The 17,199-nt window shown below is 35.0% G+C and overlaps 1 protein-coding gene across 1 annotated transcript; it reads right to left on the minus strand.

Moving 5' to 3' along the window:
- Positions 1-249: 249 nt before the first annotated feature.
- Positions 250-15,853, minus strand: LOC109035341 (phosphatidylserine synthase). The gene is made up of 7 exons (XM_019048933.2): positions 15,314-15,853; positions 13,050-13,308; positions 11,344-11,502; positions 10,165-10,571; positions 9,025-9,247; positions 6,871-6,946; positions 250-5,477 (listed from the first exon to the last, which is right to left on the minus strand). The coding sequence occupies exons 1-7, from the start codon at positions 15,460-15,462 to the stop codon at positions 5,407-5,409; spliced, it is 1,344 nt and encodes a 447-aa protein (XP_018904478.2). The 5' UTR covers positions 15,463-15,853; the 3' UTR covers positions 250-5,406.
- Positions 15,854-17,199: the final 1,346 nt, after the last annotated feature.

Here is a 17,199-nt window from a genome sequence, read left to right on the forward strand (position 1 = left end):
AAGCTTCCTGAGCCGAGAAACGAGTATTATTGCCAGTTTTTCACCATTTTGTACATATTTGCAGCTGATTTAGAGCTCTAATGAACTTGTGGAGAATTTTAGACCTGAAAATCGGACTTAGCGGGTCCTTTTCTTGTGGGCTAGCTTTGCCTCAGCCTGATCTGATAACTTCCATGTTTGACCCCGAAATAGTCCAACATTGTTCCAGACAAAATTAGGATAAAACAAAAATAACAATAATTGCACAGATATGATTCGAAACTCAAAAATTTAATCATGGATCAAACTTAAAAATAATTCCACAAGTACACAACAGACTGTCATGTAACAAAAGTAATTGAATTTGAACAATCAGTCTGGCACAAAAAATAAACTTGCAAGAGGAAAAAGTTCAACAACACTAGAAGCTAGGACTAAAGACGATCAGATTTTGATGATTGGAAAATTATTTCCCTGATACCATCTTCTATCATCCATCCTTTCATAAATAATTTTCATTAGTTTTCATGGTAATTTTCATCTGTGCAAAACAATAATTGCTGTTCAGCAATGAAAATTTTTTCACGATTGAATACACAGGAGACAGGATTTTCGCTGTACAAAGGTTGCTGGCATAAAGATTCTGATGTTTCCTTGATTTTCTCTGGGCTTGATAAAGCTTTCCCGATTTCTTCATTTGCACTTAATTGAAATTTGCCTAATTTTTAACAGAAAAAAAAAAAAAAAAAAAAAAAAAAAAAAAAACAGAGGGAAAAAAAGTCAGATGAAACCTTTTCTCAAAGTCTGCATTTTGACATTTGAAGTGTCTTAAAAGTGTCAACGAAAATGGTGCAACAGTACAACTACTTATTGAGGACAATTATGATTTAATTTGCAATTTTCAATCAATCACATTTAAATGTTTTTGCAACAGAATTTTGCTTGATGTAATCTTCCATTTAATGCCAGCTCATATTAGTATTTCGATTAAAATTTTCAAGCCATCAAAATCGGACCGCTATCACTTTTACTTATAATCTTCAATCACAAAAATAATGTTGAACGTTTAAAGTAAGTATAGATATAATATTAAAGTAAGAGGTAACATGAAAAAAGGCACGGATACTTATGCCTTCACATAAGTTACAACTAGGTCACCTTTCAAAATAGGCTGAACATGTTTAGGATTCCCATCGTTATTGGGAAACATAATAATTTCCAATCAAGGTGGGATGCTTTCCAGTGAGGTATCACTTCCATGAGATGGAGATTTTTAAAAATTCAGCTGTTTGGGGGGGGGGGGGATACGGATAATCTGCAGAAATGTTATGCCCTTGACCCATTATAATTTAACTACGACTACACAGTAACTTATTTTCTAAGATAGATTAACGCTTTACATTAAATGACAACAGGCTATCCCAAGCCTGCTTCCAGAAGATTATCATTACCTTAGAAACGAAATATGGTTTCAAGTTCTGGCAAGTTTTGAATTGCAATAACAACGCCTTCTACAGTGAGCCACAGTAAGCGCAGAGTACTCAAGAAAAGAATGGTCAGTTCAGGATGAAATTTCACATGATAACGCTCAGTGAAGATATGAAGATTTTCTTTCCATTTGCTTCCTAAGTTCACAGGATGACAAACATAACATAATTTTATCACTGCTTTGAAAGATCTTCGAAATTGCAAATATGTGGTCTCATCCTTAGGCAATGATATCCAATGAAATGATGATCTTCAAAAAGCTATTCAAACTAAAGGAAGAGAGACATTCATGAATTTTATTCTTGGGTCTGAATATGATTTATTCTGAACATGATTCTCAGGTCAAAACTACAAAAATGTCTCTTATTTCTGTATCACTACATCTGGAGGTGATCTACGAAATAACCTTACTGCTGCTTGTAATGGTACAAGTAACATTTCCCTTAATTCAAGGCAAAGAGAAAAGAGATTCTGATAAAGGTAGTGTAAAAAAATAGATTCAGTAATTGGAAACAGCACATGATTGACTAAAGCAACAAAGGAGTTGTTTCCTTTTCGAATTTAGCGGAAAACAGAAAATACTCGATAAATTATTTAGAATAAATCTGACAAAAAAATTGAGTGTTAATGTAAATATCAGAATCAGTTGACTGAAATATCTCTTGGCAAAAAAAAAAAAAGAAAAGAAAAAGAAACCAAAATTAGTGTGCAACAAATTTGCTGTTGAAAATGAATGTATAAATTCAGCAAATGGCTATTTGGACAAGATCTTTTTCTTCCTCCAGTAAGTGGTAGTCGTAGACTCGTCAAGAAACAAAACAACATTGATAATAAAGTATGTTAGAGATCATGGTGCACAATATGACTCTTTTAAACTTGGGTTCTTAACTTGTGAATGGAAGTTGAAATTGAATAACGCAGAAAATGTGGCTCGTAAGATGGATTTGGAAATTTTCAAGATGATTACTATTTCCTACTTCAAATTTTTATGAAGTGACTTCTGTCTGGATCTATTGTTTTTCATTGTTAAGGTCTGAAGTAATAACTTTTCATCAAGAAAGGCACAAAAGTTCAAACATTGAATTGATAAAGTTGATTTCAGCATTTCAATCAAATTTCCACTCCAAGTTTTAGAAATCAAATTTCAAGGGACGTTTTGATCAATTTTGAAGAAAATTTCTTTCATAAGATGTTTCAATTGTTAAAAGTTGATCAAAATTCAGACGTCACCTAAACATTGTGGCATTTACAGTTTATGTTCTGAAAAGACTTACGGACAGTAAAAAATTGCAGAGAACTGATTCGTGACATTGACATCAACAGATTTTGAGCACAACCATTTTTTAACATGGAGTCCAAAAACCTCATTAATTACATTAATACCCCATAGAATATAAAACTAGAAAACTTATGGTCAGATGACTTTTTTGAATAATGACTACTCTAATGACAGAAAAAAATTTACACGCATTAAAAATTAGATCTGAAGCGTTTGTCTTTTATAAGAAGTTTTTACTCTACAGTCGATCCGAGTAAAAACAAACAATGCTTATAGTTAGATAGATACTTTAATTCCAGAGAATGAATATTGCTGCTACTAAATAATAATTTTTTAAGAAATTCTGAGGCATCTTTTTTAGCCAAGCCCCAAACTTGAAACATCCAGCAAACTTGATGAAATTCTTAAAATAAGAACAGAACTACCAGGTGCAATAAAATGCAATTTTCCTGGATGTATTCATGGGTTCCAGTTAATAGAGCTATTTTAAAGGGCAAATTCTTGTTTTTTGGAACTGAAAAATGCGAGTACAATGTATAATGGAAATAAAAAAAAATTCAGATCTACTGTTAGGGTTTGCAGCGAAGAAGGTTGCAAAAAAGCGATTCTGGCACATTGAATTTATAACATAATTCAACTTTAACATAAAGAACTCTTGTATTTTGAGGTAAAATACCAAGATACAGGTCCAGAGACCTAGAATTTGGTTGACGTGTAGATGCATTACCCTCTAACTTTGATATTTCAATCAAATTCTTAAAAGTATAGAATTTGTAAAGAGTGCGAGTTCTGTTTCACCTGCATCTTGAATTCTAGGTGTCACATTAAATCTTTGTTTAAGAACTTCACCACAGAATGAAAAAAACAATTACACTTTTTCTTAAACAGGCGGATCAAAGGGCTGACTTGCAACTCAATTGAAGGATAATTTCACAAGTTTATCTTTCTCAATTAAAAGTAATTTGTTTTGAATAAAGGTTTAAAATTTTTATTTCTTGCAATTTAGGTTTTTACTTGTGTTCATATCTGTGATGGCACACTAGATTGCCACCAAATACTTCTCTTAAAGCTAGGTTTTTATGACTAAGACAAAAGTTCCGCACTTTTTGATCGAAAAGCTCATAATCTCACACATTCAGTTGAAATCTAGATAAAAAATATCTCTCAGTTCTTCATGCGCAATAGGAAAAAAAGCCATTCAAGGTGCAAATTTTGAATTTTTATGATTAAAAACTTTGATACAGACAAAAAAGTCTTTAAGTAGGAGTTTACTAGAAAAAATGACTTACTTTAAGTATGCTGAAAACAAAGCTGTTTAGAGAGCTCTTCTGTGGTTGAAAGATAGCTTTGATTACCGGAAGTATATTTTTTGTTCATTATTAAAAGAGATAGAAAGTTTCATTAAAAAGAAAAGAAAAATATTTTGACCCCAACAGTACTCAAGGAGTTCAATTTATGTTGTTTTTGTTTTAGAGAAAAGATGGGTATGCATGAACACAAACTTACAACTTAACCTGAACTTTATGAAGAACTTGTTTGCTTAACAAAAAATAAAGTACCGTAATGGTAGCTTATTAATATAAAGAACAAAATTTTAACAAATTACCAACTAAACCAAAGAAAGAAAATACATAGAATTCTAACTGAAATCAGTTAGAAAAAAGAGAGGAAAGAAGCACGTTTTGATACAAAGCAGTATTGTAATTTTGAGCATGATAATCAGAGAAGTTCTTTCGATATATTGGTGGGTCAAAGATGCCACTAATATCAACTCCGGAGAACGCCGACAAGGTCTCCAGAGGATAATTTACTTTAGTAAATTTTAAAGATGAATAGAAAACAGCATTATACACATAAAAAAATTCCAACATAGAAAATTAAAAAAATGCGTATCTTGGTTGCGGAGTTTTAAAATCTCTGCTCCTATTTTACTTTTTAAAAGGAAACTGAGCCAACATCATGGTTTGAAGTCTTCACAGAATATTTTTCAGATAAACGAGAAAAATCATGGAATTTTTAAGAAATAAAGTTTAGGAGCTATCCCTGTACAAAAAGAAGCATGAAGAGAACAGGGTTGCCACAGAGTTTACAAGATGGATTTTCCTGAAGATTCTCTGATTTCCTTGCAAATTTCCGTAAAATTCATTGAGATTTGAGGGTATACCAGATGGTTAAGGAGACCTAATGTGAAATTGTTTTCACACAAAATTTGTTATTTAAAACATCAAACTCATTCTAGAAAGCAAATAAAGGTGAGTTAACGATTCTTCCATGACAATGTTTTCATTTTCCCTGAATGTGGCAACTCTGGCATTGCTGGAGACCAAGATACGCATTTCCACAGTTTCACCATAGATTAAAGTTATATAGTAAAAATTATAAACCAAAATTGTTGCTCTTAGTTTTCAAGAGTTCACTGAAGTCTCTGGTTTAATGCTAATAGAAAAAAAAAAAGAATCCTGATTTTTGGGCGTAAGAGAACCTTAACATGAGCTAATTTACATGAGCTTCCTCTTTACACGGGAATACTAAAACTGAGGTTGAAAAAAAAGAATATTAATCACAGCATTCGCAAAGGTATGAAACGTCCATTGAGAATCTGAAAGTCTTTCTCCCAATAATATACGGGGAGAAAGATGGTTCAGTCTTATTCCATTTGGCTATTTGGCTGACTTGGATTTTCTGCGTTGTTTCACATCACCAGAGTTTTGAGAGGATGAGTTCACCATTCCTGAAAAAAAGACGAATAAATATATTAGAGAATTAAAAGTTTATTGTCTTGAATTTCAACGAGGATAAGAAATGATTTGTTGTTCAAAATGAAAAAAGGATTTAAATTCAGGTTTTTTTAAACAGGTCTCTCTTACTGTGGACAGTCACATTTCGTCGTTTCCTGCACAAAGAAAAGTAACTCCATTTCAAGGTTGCAAAATTGATTCAAACCATTCGATATTTTACAGGAATAGATCCGAGCAATTTTTGTCTGAAATTGTCTGCTTTTTGCATGAAATCAGAGGAAAAATCAGTGAAATTTTTAGGTAGAAATTCCTAGGATTCTCCTTGTCAAATGCAATTTGTGAGGGAAAATTTGGCAACACTGAGACAAAGTTGCATTTAAGCGTAAGGGAAACGACAATTTAACTGGGTGAAATAAATAGGATGCTTCAAGAGAGGCCTGTCTTGAGGTGATTTGTCCCAGATTCTTGGCGCCATCGAACTGGAGTTTGATATGTTGCATCGATTATGTAAAAAATCTTCACAGATTTTGGCTTCTTAGCCAAAAAAAGGATGATAGCCTCTGCGGGTAATCTCAAAATGTCATTCATGACCAAAAAATTGCATAATTTAGAAAAATGAATGCAGGATTCTACATGGAAAAAAACCTTGCATTCAATTCAGTTATCAGCCTCGCTAATGAATGCAACATCTTTTTCCGAGAAGAATCTTGCTTTGATTTCTCTGAATTTTGCAAATTTTTTGGTTGACAATGATTCATTAGGCTTATGCGCGGGGGCTATTGCTCTTTATTTGACTAAAAATTCAAAATCTGCAGACTAATATTAATTCACAATTAATTAATTAATTATCACAATTAATTAATTAATTGGCTAATCAATGTGATACGTCTCATGCTAGTTTGACCATCCTAATGAGAACGAATCACATTCAATTCTTAAGGTGGATTTTTTGCTAACATACATCTCAATAATCAGTTACCTCTGAGACAAATACAAAACAGACACTTTTTCTTTTCGTAAGTCCAAGGAAGTGGAACAATATTATTATCAAGATGTGAAATATTGATGGCCAAAGTGAGAAGCGACGTACCTCCATTAAGTTGCCGACTTCCAATTAAACTTTATTTTATCTTTGGAAAACTACTCATACTCAATATAATTTATAAAATCTGTTTTTGATTTTTTTTCTGTTTTAGTAGAATATTTTGTGTAAATTTCAAGCAGTAAAGTTGGCTTTTTTTCTCCTTGAAAAAATAAAATGGAGGGGGAAATTTTGAAATACCACATTGGAGATATGAACTTCAGTCATCAAAATGTTTTCTGAGTATTTATGGTTCATTACCATGAATGCATCAGCATGAATAAGATGTGAAAAATATTGATTACCTTTGGGATCGGAAGAACAATGGTTATTTTTGCCTACGTGATTAGATGAGTTATCATTTGAGCTATCTACTGTATCCTGGAAACAAAATGCAATCATCTCAAACATACAAGGAAATAGTGAAACACAAGATTGATGCAATTAATACCAATCCACACAAAATATTATGCTTGAACATATGTGGGGATATAGAGGTTGCGTTAGAAATCTGGATATGTCACTTCAAGTCAAATGTGCTGCACAATCTAGCAGCTAGGACTTTTTTAAGTCCAATAACGGCTCTATCACATAGCAAAAGTATAAAATTCACCAAAAATCACACAATGCACGCAGTGGGCAGAGTCAATGTTAAAGGCCTGGTATTAAGTGTTGATAACTAAATAAAATTTTGCAGTCAATTTTTACACCAAGATCAACTTTTTCATTCTGAGGAAATTGATTAGGGTTTGAGAAAGAAACATGGAATTCAAGGGGTTTAAAGGGCAGCACTTAAAAAGAAATCGCACAGAAACAAAAATCATTGCCTGTCATTTTCTAAATACTCAAAATAAAACATATAAAAAGGGGAGATTGATTTTGGAGGAGTGGGAAAATTCAAACAGCAGTCACTGAGTTGCGAGATTGAACACACAGAAAAATGAGAGGCAAACAGTTAAAGTTCCCTGGATTAGTGCAACTGGAGCAGTGAAAAAACAACCTGAAAACTGAAAAGGTACCATTTTTGGATCGTAGATGCATTTGAAACTCATGTTGTCTCTGAACATAATAATGTGGATCATCATCTTCTTCATTACTATCATCTTCATTTTCATCATAAGGGAAAATGAATGCAAAAATCTACGAAATAACGAATAAAACTGTTCAAATACAGGCAGCCTTTAGTAAAAATTTCACTGAAGCAGAACATTGATCGAGTTCTATTCAGGAATTAATTTCCTTTGTAGATCTCAAAAACTGGAAAATCTGACATTCTTGTTTTTCAAATTATTTGCAACAATTATATATCAATGGCCAAACTGCAAAACCACATATCTCCTTTTGCGATGTTGCAGACTTCCTGTCATACTTTATTTTTTATTTGAGTGTTTTGTATAAATTTCAAGCTGTGAAGTTGGCTTCTTTTTATTTATCTTCAAAAATATAAAATAGGAATGGAAATTTTGAGACCCTGTGATGGAGGAATGTGGTTCCGTACTTTGGTCATTGATATTCAGAAGTAAATAATACCACATAATGAGCAAAACTCTTAACTTTTTCTTTTTTTTTCTTCTCTACACTTCAATCAGGTACCTTCCTCGGGGTAATCCTGCGTATAGTGCCCCATCTCCCTCACATCCTTTTGAACAACTAGCCCCAGCAGCCTGATTGTTGAAATTTTTTGTTTGTCGGTGGAAATGGATGACATAGGTTAAATGGCGAAGCGTGATTGGTCGGCTATGTCTTATCGTTGCTTTGTCGTTTGGAATGGAAGACAAACTAAAGGCGCCTCCTGAGTGTCCAACAGTATGTCGCCCATTCCACCCGACAAAGCACGACAAAGCAACGATAAGAGATAGCTGACCAATGACGCTTCGCCATTTAACGAAGTCATCCATTTCTATTTGACAAACAAAAAATTCAACAATCAGGCTGCAGGTAACCATTGTTAGAGTTGTCAGACTCGGGTAGCCTAGCCACTAGCCAGGAATGAAACCCAAGACCTTCTGTTAATAGAGCACGTTAAAACCATTACACCACAGTAAGCTGATTTGGGTTGTTTTGGGTTGAAAGTGAAATGAATAAACTGAAAAATTGTCCAAGAAAAAGATGGGTACAGAGAGGTTAATAATCAGCGCAGCTTATTTTTTTTTATTTGAGACACAGTGGAGTTCCGCAGTTCTTACTTACAATCAGCTTGGTAGTGTTACTGACCATGTACACAAAGCAAGAAAAAAATAGCAAACGAATCAATTGGAAAAAAAAAATCATGTAAATTTGCAATGAGCAAAACATTTTGTTGATTGTTTCATTTTCAATAATGTAACAGCCTTGGTCACTTCATATTTGCCTGTGGATTTGACGAAGCTTTGGTTAGGGAAGTAGTGTTTTGATTAAAATATAAAATTGCTCTTTTTTTTTAAAAAAAAAAAAAAAAAAAAAAAAAGGCAGCTACTTACATTGAAATATTTATGCCATAGGACACATCCATAGACGCAGATTATTGAGAATAGGAACATTATCAAAAGCCACAGTACTATATTGACAATTTGCGTTCTACCGAATAGTTCTTTCCCATTTTTAATACAGACTAGAGCTTCTGTTATCATGATTGCGCCATACACCCAACATTGTGTACCTAGCCGTTTACACCGAGGGTCAGTGACAAAAGTATAGTATTGTCTGGAAAAAAAGTAGATTGATTGTGGTTAGTTATTTGTTTGGTAGAGATTACATTGGTCAAAATTATGCTTTACGGATAGGTTGACCATTATACAATTTGTACAACCTTTTGCACAAAATTTAAAAAATTATCAGAAAGTCTAAAAAAAATTGCTCCTTCTTTGCCTACACCAAACTCTCCTCAACCAAGAATCTTTTAATGAAAACTGCGCTTTACCAAAGTATCTGTAAATGGCATAAAAAAGAGAAAAATATTGGTTAAACAATATGATGCCATATAGTGAATTTACTCTTGGCTAGCTAAAAAATCTCACACGGATCAACAAAACATTATAGCACTTTTAGTTTTCTTCCACTGCAAGTTTGCCAGCCATATTGATTGAGATGAGTGTGTTACTGTCAATGACTAGGCAGCTCAAACCCTCTTTAACAACTATCCTAATTTTTTGCACTTTCTGATTAATGTTTTTTTCCGTTGCAATGATACAAAAAAACACAAGAAAAAAACTCTGGGCTCAATTTACTTTACATTTTTGAATGATGGGGAAAAATAAATGACTTGACTGACTCATAAGCAGAGTGGAGAATTTGCACACAAAAATTTAATTGCTTCATCTGAGAGTGCCTATTGAGCTGAGTTCGCAGTATTTTTCATAATTTTTATCTGACATGGGAAATTGGAGAAAAATAGATTTAAAAGTGAGAAAATGTGTTGCCATATGACGTCATCTGGCGGCATTTTCCATTTAAACACATATATTTTAGCAGATTAGGTTATTTTGTCATATTTTCTCCAATAATTGTTCAATTTTGAAACCAAGTTTATCTTTATACTCAGTTTTCTGAGCAGTATCATTTTAAAACATGAAATTCACAAAATTTAAGACACCTGCAAATTATCCATGGGCAAAACTTACCTCGCTGACGGAGCAACCATAAAGCACAAAAATATGAGTCTGGTTCCAACTATTGGGTGAGATGGAGGCATTTCAAAGATGTGTTTCAGGAAGAAGGTATTCAACTCTGATAATTGCCAGAAGACCACCATCTGACATAAAGCGAAGAACCTCATGTATGTACAATTTGGATCCAGCCATCGCACGTGCGTCCAACTTCCTGGCGTAAACTGAAGCATGACCCGCTTCAATTTCCCGCTTGTTGAACGGATATCTTTGACGCTAACCCATTTGTACTCCCGCATTTCGAGGCACTTGCAGATTTTCAACCCGAGCCAAATGCCGAGCCCATTGCAAAGTAAGATGTCGAGAACAATGGCATCCCACCAGCATTCAACAAAATTTGGCAATAAATGAGCAAATGCAATCTGAAAAAAAAGGGGAGAAAATCATTAGAATTAACTTTTCAGAAAAGAGGTTTATGCAGTTAAGTTCTCTTTAAGTAATAATTTTCTTTTCTTGAAGACAGTTCTGAGTGGAGGAAGGGACAAAAGCTTGTTGCCCTTTCTAGTCCTCAAAAATTTTAGTGTTATGAAGGAGTTGCTTGGGTATCCTATTAAAACATGAGCATTGGTGAGTTGAGGCCCAAAGTTCAAAATTCAAGTTTTAAAATCACCAAATTAACAAAAAATATTACAACAAATTTTGGCATCAAAACTGTGCTGATGAAATGGGCCTGGACTGAAGAAAATGATTTAAGAGGCAAGTTTAAAAACTACGAAATTACACTTCACCTTGTCAGAGGGGTGCAGAGGAAGTAGGATTATGGATCTCGGTAGGAACGGCAGGGATAATTAGAAAACATGTCATAGTTGTAATTTTTATCGAGGTACAATTGTAAACAGATGTGATAGCTTATCCTTGATCACCACACGATCTTGTGTTGATCGAGGTTAAGCTACCACATCTGTTCTTAATTAGGAAAGCCAAGAAGTGTTTTCTTTTTTTTTTTCTTTTTTTTTTTTTAAACTTTTTGGTGTTTCCTTGAAATTTTACAGAGAGGAAACTATACTACTTAAATCCCTGTAAAAATTCCTTACCACTGCTCCATTACTTATTACTTAAGTCAAATTAGATAAAATTTGTGAACTTACAATTTCACTCAATTTACTGAGAAAAAGAGAAGGATGCAAAACTCACCTCGGTGACTTCCCACATAATGCTCATTGCCCACAGGATACCAAGGTGACGGACAAGCATTGCTTTTAGAGCCCACCCGAAGAAGTGACCAATGGCAAAAACGTCCATGTGACTCCAAATTTTCTCTGTGGAGAGATCTGAGCAATTGACTCCGTACTCCTGATTGATAGGGAAGGAGCGATTAGAATAAAACATTATATTCACACCTTACCATGAGCTGATGATGTTGAATAAGATCTTGTTTATTCTTAAGGTGATTCGTCAAGCTCAAGTGACTAAGTCGAACTGGCATGCGATAAATCACATCTACTAGGTCAAAAATCACGGCAGATTTTGAATTTTTAGGGAAAAAAAGGACACTAGCCCCTGCATATAAGCCTAAAGAATCATTCTAAACCCAAAAATCGGCAAAATTTAGAGAAATGAAAGCAGAATAGTGTTAGGAAAAAAACCTGGCATTCGATTCAACTATCGATTTCTGTATCGCATATGATGTTTTTTTCCCAACACTATTCTGCTTTCATTTCTCTAAATTTTGCCGATTTTTGGGTTTAAAATGATTCTTTAGGCTATGCGCAGGGGCTAATGTCTTTTTTTCTTGCTAAAAATTCAAAATCTGCTGAGAATTTTGACCTATTAGATGCAATATACATTGCATTCCAGTTCCACCATGTCACTTGAGCTTGACGAATCACCTTAAGTCAGAGTACAAATAGTAGTCTTCCTTAGTTGTGGTTTGTTAATGCGAGAGAGTTAGTTGTACCACATGAATCAAATTTTTATTATCTCCATCAAAATTTTAGTAAGGGTGGGATGCGCCACTGTGCTTTTTATTCAATGTTCTGTCCCCTTATACTTTGGTAAAGTCTTGGCAATTTTACAGCTATAAAACATTTTAAAATCTTTATTTTTTTCATTTTTCAATGCAATTGCTTAAAACATATGGCACTTAATTTTCATAGGTAAATTTCCTGGTTGATAAAAGAGAACTTTGTTGGGAAAATTGAGATTTACTCATCATTTTGAGCAGACCTTTTCACTGGTTTATATTTTGTGAAAATACTGAACACGAGAGCTTACTTTTCCCCCCCTGATGTTTGAGTTTAAAGTTAATTCTAACCATGAACTGTCCTGTAATTTTCTCACTTAAAACACACCTTATCCAAAATCCAAAACTTGTCATCCAACTCCGTTATTGAAGATATTTTTTTAAAAATTAAGAAAGTTCCATAATCCAAAAAAGCTAGGAGGATGATTCAGATTCCTCAAGACAGACTCCTTTATGAGAAATGAGAGGTTGTCCACAATCGAAATATCATTGAAATGCATACTTAAGTAAGTTGCTGGTTTTCCATTTTCTCTAGAAACGAGACAGTGCGACAAATTATAAAAACCAGGGTGTCTACTAAAACAGGCTGGCCAAAAATCAGTACTTTTTCTGTACATTATCAAGAAATTCAGTAGAGACTCAACAGAAAAATTCAGTCCTTTTCTAGTACCTTCATTAGACAAAATTCAAAAAATTGAAAAAAATTTAAAATTCTCGCTCAAATTGCGACAAAAATGACCAAAAAATGAAAAAAAATTCCAGGTCTTCTTGTGGAATTCCACACTTTATCAGTGCTTCCAGACCACCTTTAAAAAATCAGTACTTTTTTCAAACTTTCCAGAAATTCCGGACTTGCAGACACCCTGCAAATACACACCTTGTCCATGTCTATGTGGAAGTCCTTGAGTTTGGGATCAAGCCATAGAAATATTCCTTTTGCAGTTTTGTAATTTTGGAAGAGTAAGAAGAGCAAACTCAGAAGATACATGACACTGAGACCGAAGACCATTCTCCATATTGCAGGATGCGGCCTTGTGAAAGGGCCATTAGGAAATGCAAGTACTGAAATTATCAAAAAGAAAAACAGGACACACCAGAGACCCGTCCAAATGTTGTCATCAACATTGATATCATCTCTGGAAAAGAAAATTAAAAACATTAATTTGAGAGTCAAACTTTAAAAATAGAGCTCAGTATGAGCAGTATCAGCAGTCTCTTTAAATGTTTAGTGAATTTTCTTTCGTAAACATAAAAATGAAACAAAGAGGACAGGTAAGACTTTCATCTCAATGAGAGGTCATGGAGGAAAAAAAAGATGTTTCAGTCTTGTCTCCCTCTAATAAGAGATGTTCCCTTCTGATAGAAAACCGGACTTGATTTTTGTTTCTCTGTGTATTTGAAGATTGTATATCTTTATTTGATCTCATTCATATCGGACCACTTTGAGCTCATGCATGGCAAAAACTGATTGAGGAATTATTATCCATAATAGTACTCCTCTTTCAATACAACTTCAATTGAATCGGTTTCTGTTATACGGGCGTAAGTCCAAAAATTTCAAAATCGTTTTTTTTGCATTTTCAGCCTCCTTTAGGGTACATACACATTTTCTGAAAAGATGGCGGAAGTCCTATGTATAGAAGCCTGTGGAATAGGGGGGGCGAGTTCTCAAACTCGCGCATTTCTAAAGTTTCTGTAACTTTTTTCATAATAAATGAAGAACATTTGTATTGAATTTGCATCTTGACCTAGCTATTAGGTGATATAACTTCTTATTGTGCATTGATCACAAAAATACATGATTGAAATTTGAAAACTTGGTTTCAACACTTTTTTAAATGAAAATATCCCATGTCACCTTCATTAATTTTGGAAAAATAGGAGTAATTCTAGAAAATTTAGGCCTTTAAATAAATTTAAAAACATATAATAACTCCCTATGCTATATAAAAGAAAAAAACCATGTGCTACATTTTTCAAACTTATTTTAATATTAGTTTTTTGGCTTGAAACTGTCTCAGTCATCCTTCGTTTTCTGGTATAAGGGCGTAAGTCCAAAACTTAAAATTAGCCTAAAAGGGTACTAAAATTTTTCTGAGCCAAAAAACATTTCAGAACTTTTAAACGGGTGTTTATACAACCTTTGAACCCTTTTTTGAAATTTAGTGGTGTCCTGCATAACGAGAAAATCAGTTTTTTGCCTCTCCTGAAAAATTTGGATTTGTGGACTTACGCCCGTTTAACGGAAACCGATTCAATTATGGGGCTTGGAGGACAAAGCGCTTAAGTGCAGTTTTTGCTATTTCGAGGAATATGTGTTTGAAGTTTCAAAAGTAAGTACATGCATCCTTCCGACAGATAGAAAGTCCAAACTGACTTTTTTGTACTTAAAAATTGGAATTCGGAAGCAAATTTTTTCAGAAAATGCATTCAGGTTAGTTATACTTGAAATCATTACTACCTCAATTTCTCAAAAACTGCACTCATGCGCCTTGTCCTCCAAGCCCCTCAATTATCCTCTTTATTTTGGGTTTTAGCAAAATGAAGTTATTCATCTCTCTGGTATTTACTTCTGACGAGCGATTAAGAACTGCCATGAGAATAATTTAACACTCGCTAAAAGGAGGAAGAAAATGTCTAGATTTAATATGAATTGGAATTCCATCCTTTTCTTTTCATCTAGGTATACCCAGGGACCAACTGGCTTGGCCGGTTGCAGGGTGATAACTCCCTTAATTTAGAAAGAAAGGAAAACGGATGGGCCCTTTAATGTAGATTTTCAGGGCCTTCTTTGAAAAAAATCTTGCAGTCTTACAAGAGTGTTGAATCCCCCTCTTCTATCGAGAAGGGTTTCCAAACCTCTTTTCAGACAAGTTCGTGGAAAATTTGGAGTTAGTCCAAACCCTCCTAAACCGAAATAGACTTCAAGGGATTATCAAATTGATTCAACTACAGTATGCATAGCACCACGGAAATGTAAAATTGGTAGATAATAATTTCTTTGTTTGAGGAAGCATCAGGAAAATTGAGGATTAACTTTCGGGCACAGAAGACATTTCACTGCCTTCTAAAAACATTGGAGGATGACTCTGCGATTCAGACCAACCGTGGTCAACGTAATAGAATAAATTAATCACTCACCGAACAAAGGATGTGTAAATTACTGCAGTGATGGATACAGCAAGCAGGGTGATAGTATGAGGCTTGTAGAAAATATCCAGGCAGATATCATCAACAGGTCTTTCGTTAATGACATTGAAGCTGTCCAGGCATTCTTTGCGACGAACCATTATTCAGTTGAAAAAGAAAATTCATACCAGTTCAGACAACGACCAATGCACAAGTTTTGTCTTGGTGCTTGCCAAGGTTACGAGAGATAGAGTATTTTACATACTCAGAATCAAGAGGAAGAAAAATTTAGCAGACCCATGTGCCGAAACTTCGTAAGTCCGGTTCCAAAGCCCGAGATGAAACTGAAGCTCCGGTGATAACGTGAGCGAATTTTCACGTTGATAACGCGAAGATAGCGATGAACTTTGGCGAACGCACCGTAAGACTGTAATCAAATCACACGAGCACAAGGTTGAATGGATTACATTTATCATTCAAATTTTTTGGAGGTTATAAAAAAAACGAGTCGTCAAAGATTTTCAAGCGCCACATGAGTCATGATGTCATAAAGATGATCCAGAGATCGCGGAGAGATGATTTACTGATAAGGATAGCTGCTGCCCCCTATTGGTGGTGTTTGGAAGCGGGGAAAAGCCCGCGGTTTTTAAATTGACGGACTGCTTGAAATGGACTGCATTATTGAAAAAAACACTTATGTGCATAGGGATACTAATGGCACATGCGTTTTTTTTTAAACCGGGCCAGAATTTATAGTTCCAAATTGCAAAATGCAGTCCAAATAATAGTTGTTCACTCCTCGAGCAAAAAACATCACCCCCGGCGCGTCGTATTAATTTGCTTCAATAAAAGGAACATGTCACCAGGGCTGGATTTAACTCCTTGCCGCCCATGGGCCGATAGTATTTTGCCGCCCCCTTCTCATTCGTTTTGAAACATCAATGAAAACCATCGAATGAACGTGCCAGCGGGGGAGGGGTGCATATGACACGTTTACTGGTGTTGAACACATTTTTTGGGAAAGCTCTGTCAACACTACTAGCAAAAGTTCACGGAACTTTTCGCGAAAGTTAAGTTTCGTTAACCTATCTCTTTGTGGACATGGCCCTCCATTCATAGGAAATGAGCGAAAAAATTATGAAAGAACAAACATAAATGTGGATTAATGATTTTAACCTCCGCCGCCGCGCCTCGCAGACCGCACTGTGTTTGACGCAAAGCGTGCAGGCCCGGAATTAGGGCGTGTGCGGGGCGTGCGGCGCACAAGGGCGCCAGCCTTTAGGGGGCGCCACGAAAGAAGAAGAGAAGGAAAAAAAGGAGGAAAAGGAAAAGGAAAAAAAAGGGAAGAAAGGACAAGGGGAAAAAAGGAAAAGGAAACAAGGTTGGGCAGTGAAAGCAAGGAAGAAGGGGGGAAATGGAAGGAAAAAGGAGGCAAGAAAAGTGAAAAGAAAGTCCGCGAGAAAGGGGGGGGGGGCATAAAAACCATAGACAAAATATAAAGAGAATTGCCGTCTAAAGGTAAATTTTCAGGATAAAAACTCCACCTGGACCATAGACGGTTAGGCGCCCCTTGACCCTAAATTTGCGGCTGTACAGAAATACAAGAGTAGGCATGTAGTAAGGGGGCGCCATAAATCCATCGAACAGGAGCCGACATAGCATTTTAGGCCACGTCCGCCATCTTGGATTTGAGAATTTTTAAACATAGTAAAAATTCGAGTTTCCGGTCGAAAAATACCCTCAGACACCGAGTTTCAAAAAAATCCATCGAACAGGAGCCGACATAGCATTTTAGGCCACGTCCGCCATCTTGGATTTGAGAATTTTCAAAAATCGACTAAAAATTCGAGTTTCCCGTCGAAAAGTATCCCTGATCCCGCGGTTCGCAAAGCTCTAGC

The sequence above is a fragment of the Bemisia tabaci genome, chromosome 7, assembly GCF_918797505.1.
Source record: "Bemisia tabaci chromosome 7, PGI_BMITA_v3".
NCBI lineage: Eukaryota > Metazoa > Arthropoda > Insecta > Hemiptera > Aleyrodidae > Bemisia > Bemisia tabaci.

Bases quoted from the DNA above. Each gene is read 5' to 3' on its own strand.
- LOC109035341 (XM_019048933.2), bottom strand. From the start codon at position 15,462: ATGGTTCGTCGCAAAGAATGCCTGGACAGCTTCAATGTCATTAACGAA. The intron at 11,503-13,049 runs GTGTGTATTTGC...CCTATCAATCAG, and splicing joins TCCACATAGACATGGACAAG to GAGTACGGAGTCAATTGCTC. The intron at 9,248-10,164 runs GTAAGTTTTGCC...CTTTTTTTCCAG, and splicing joins ATGGTTGCTCCGTCAGCGAG to ACAATACTATACTTTTGTCA.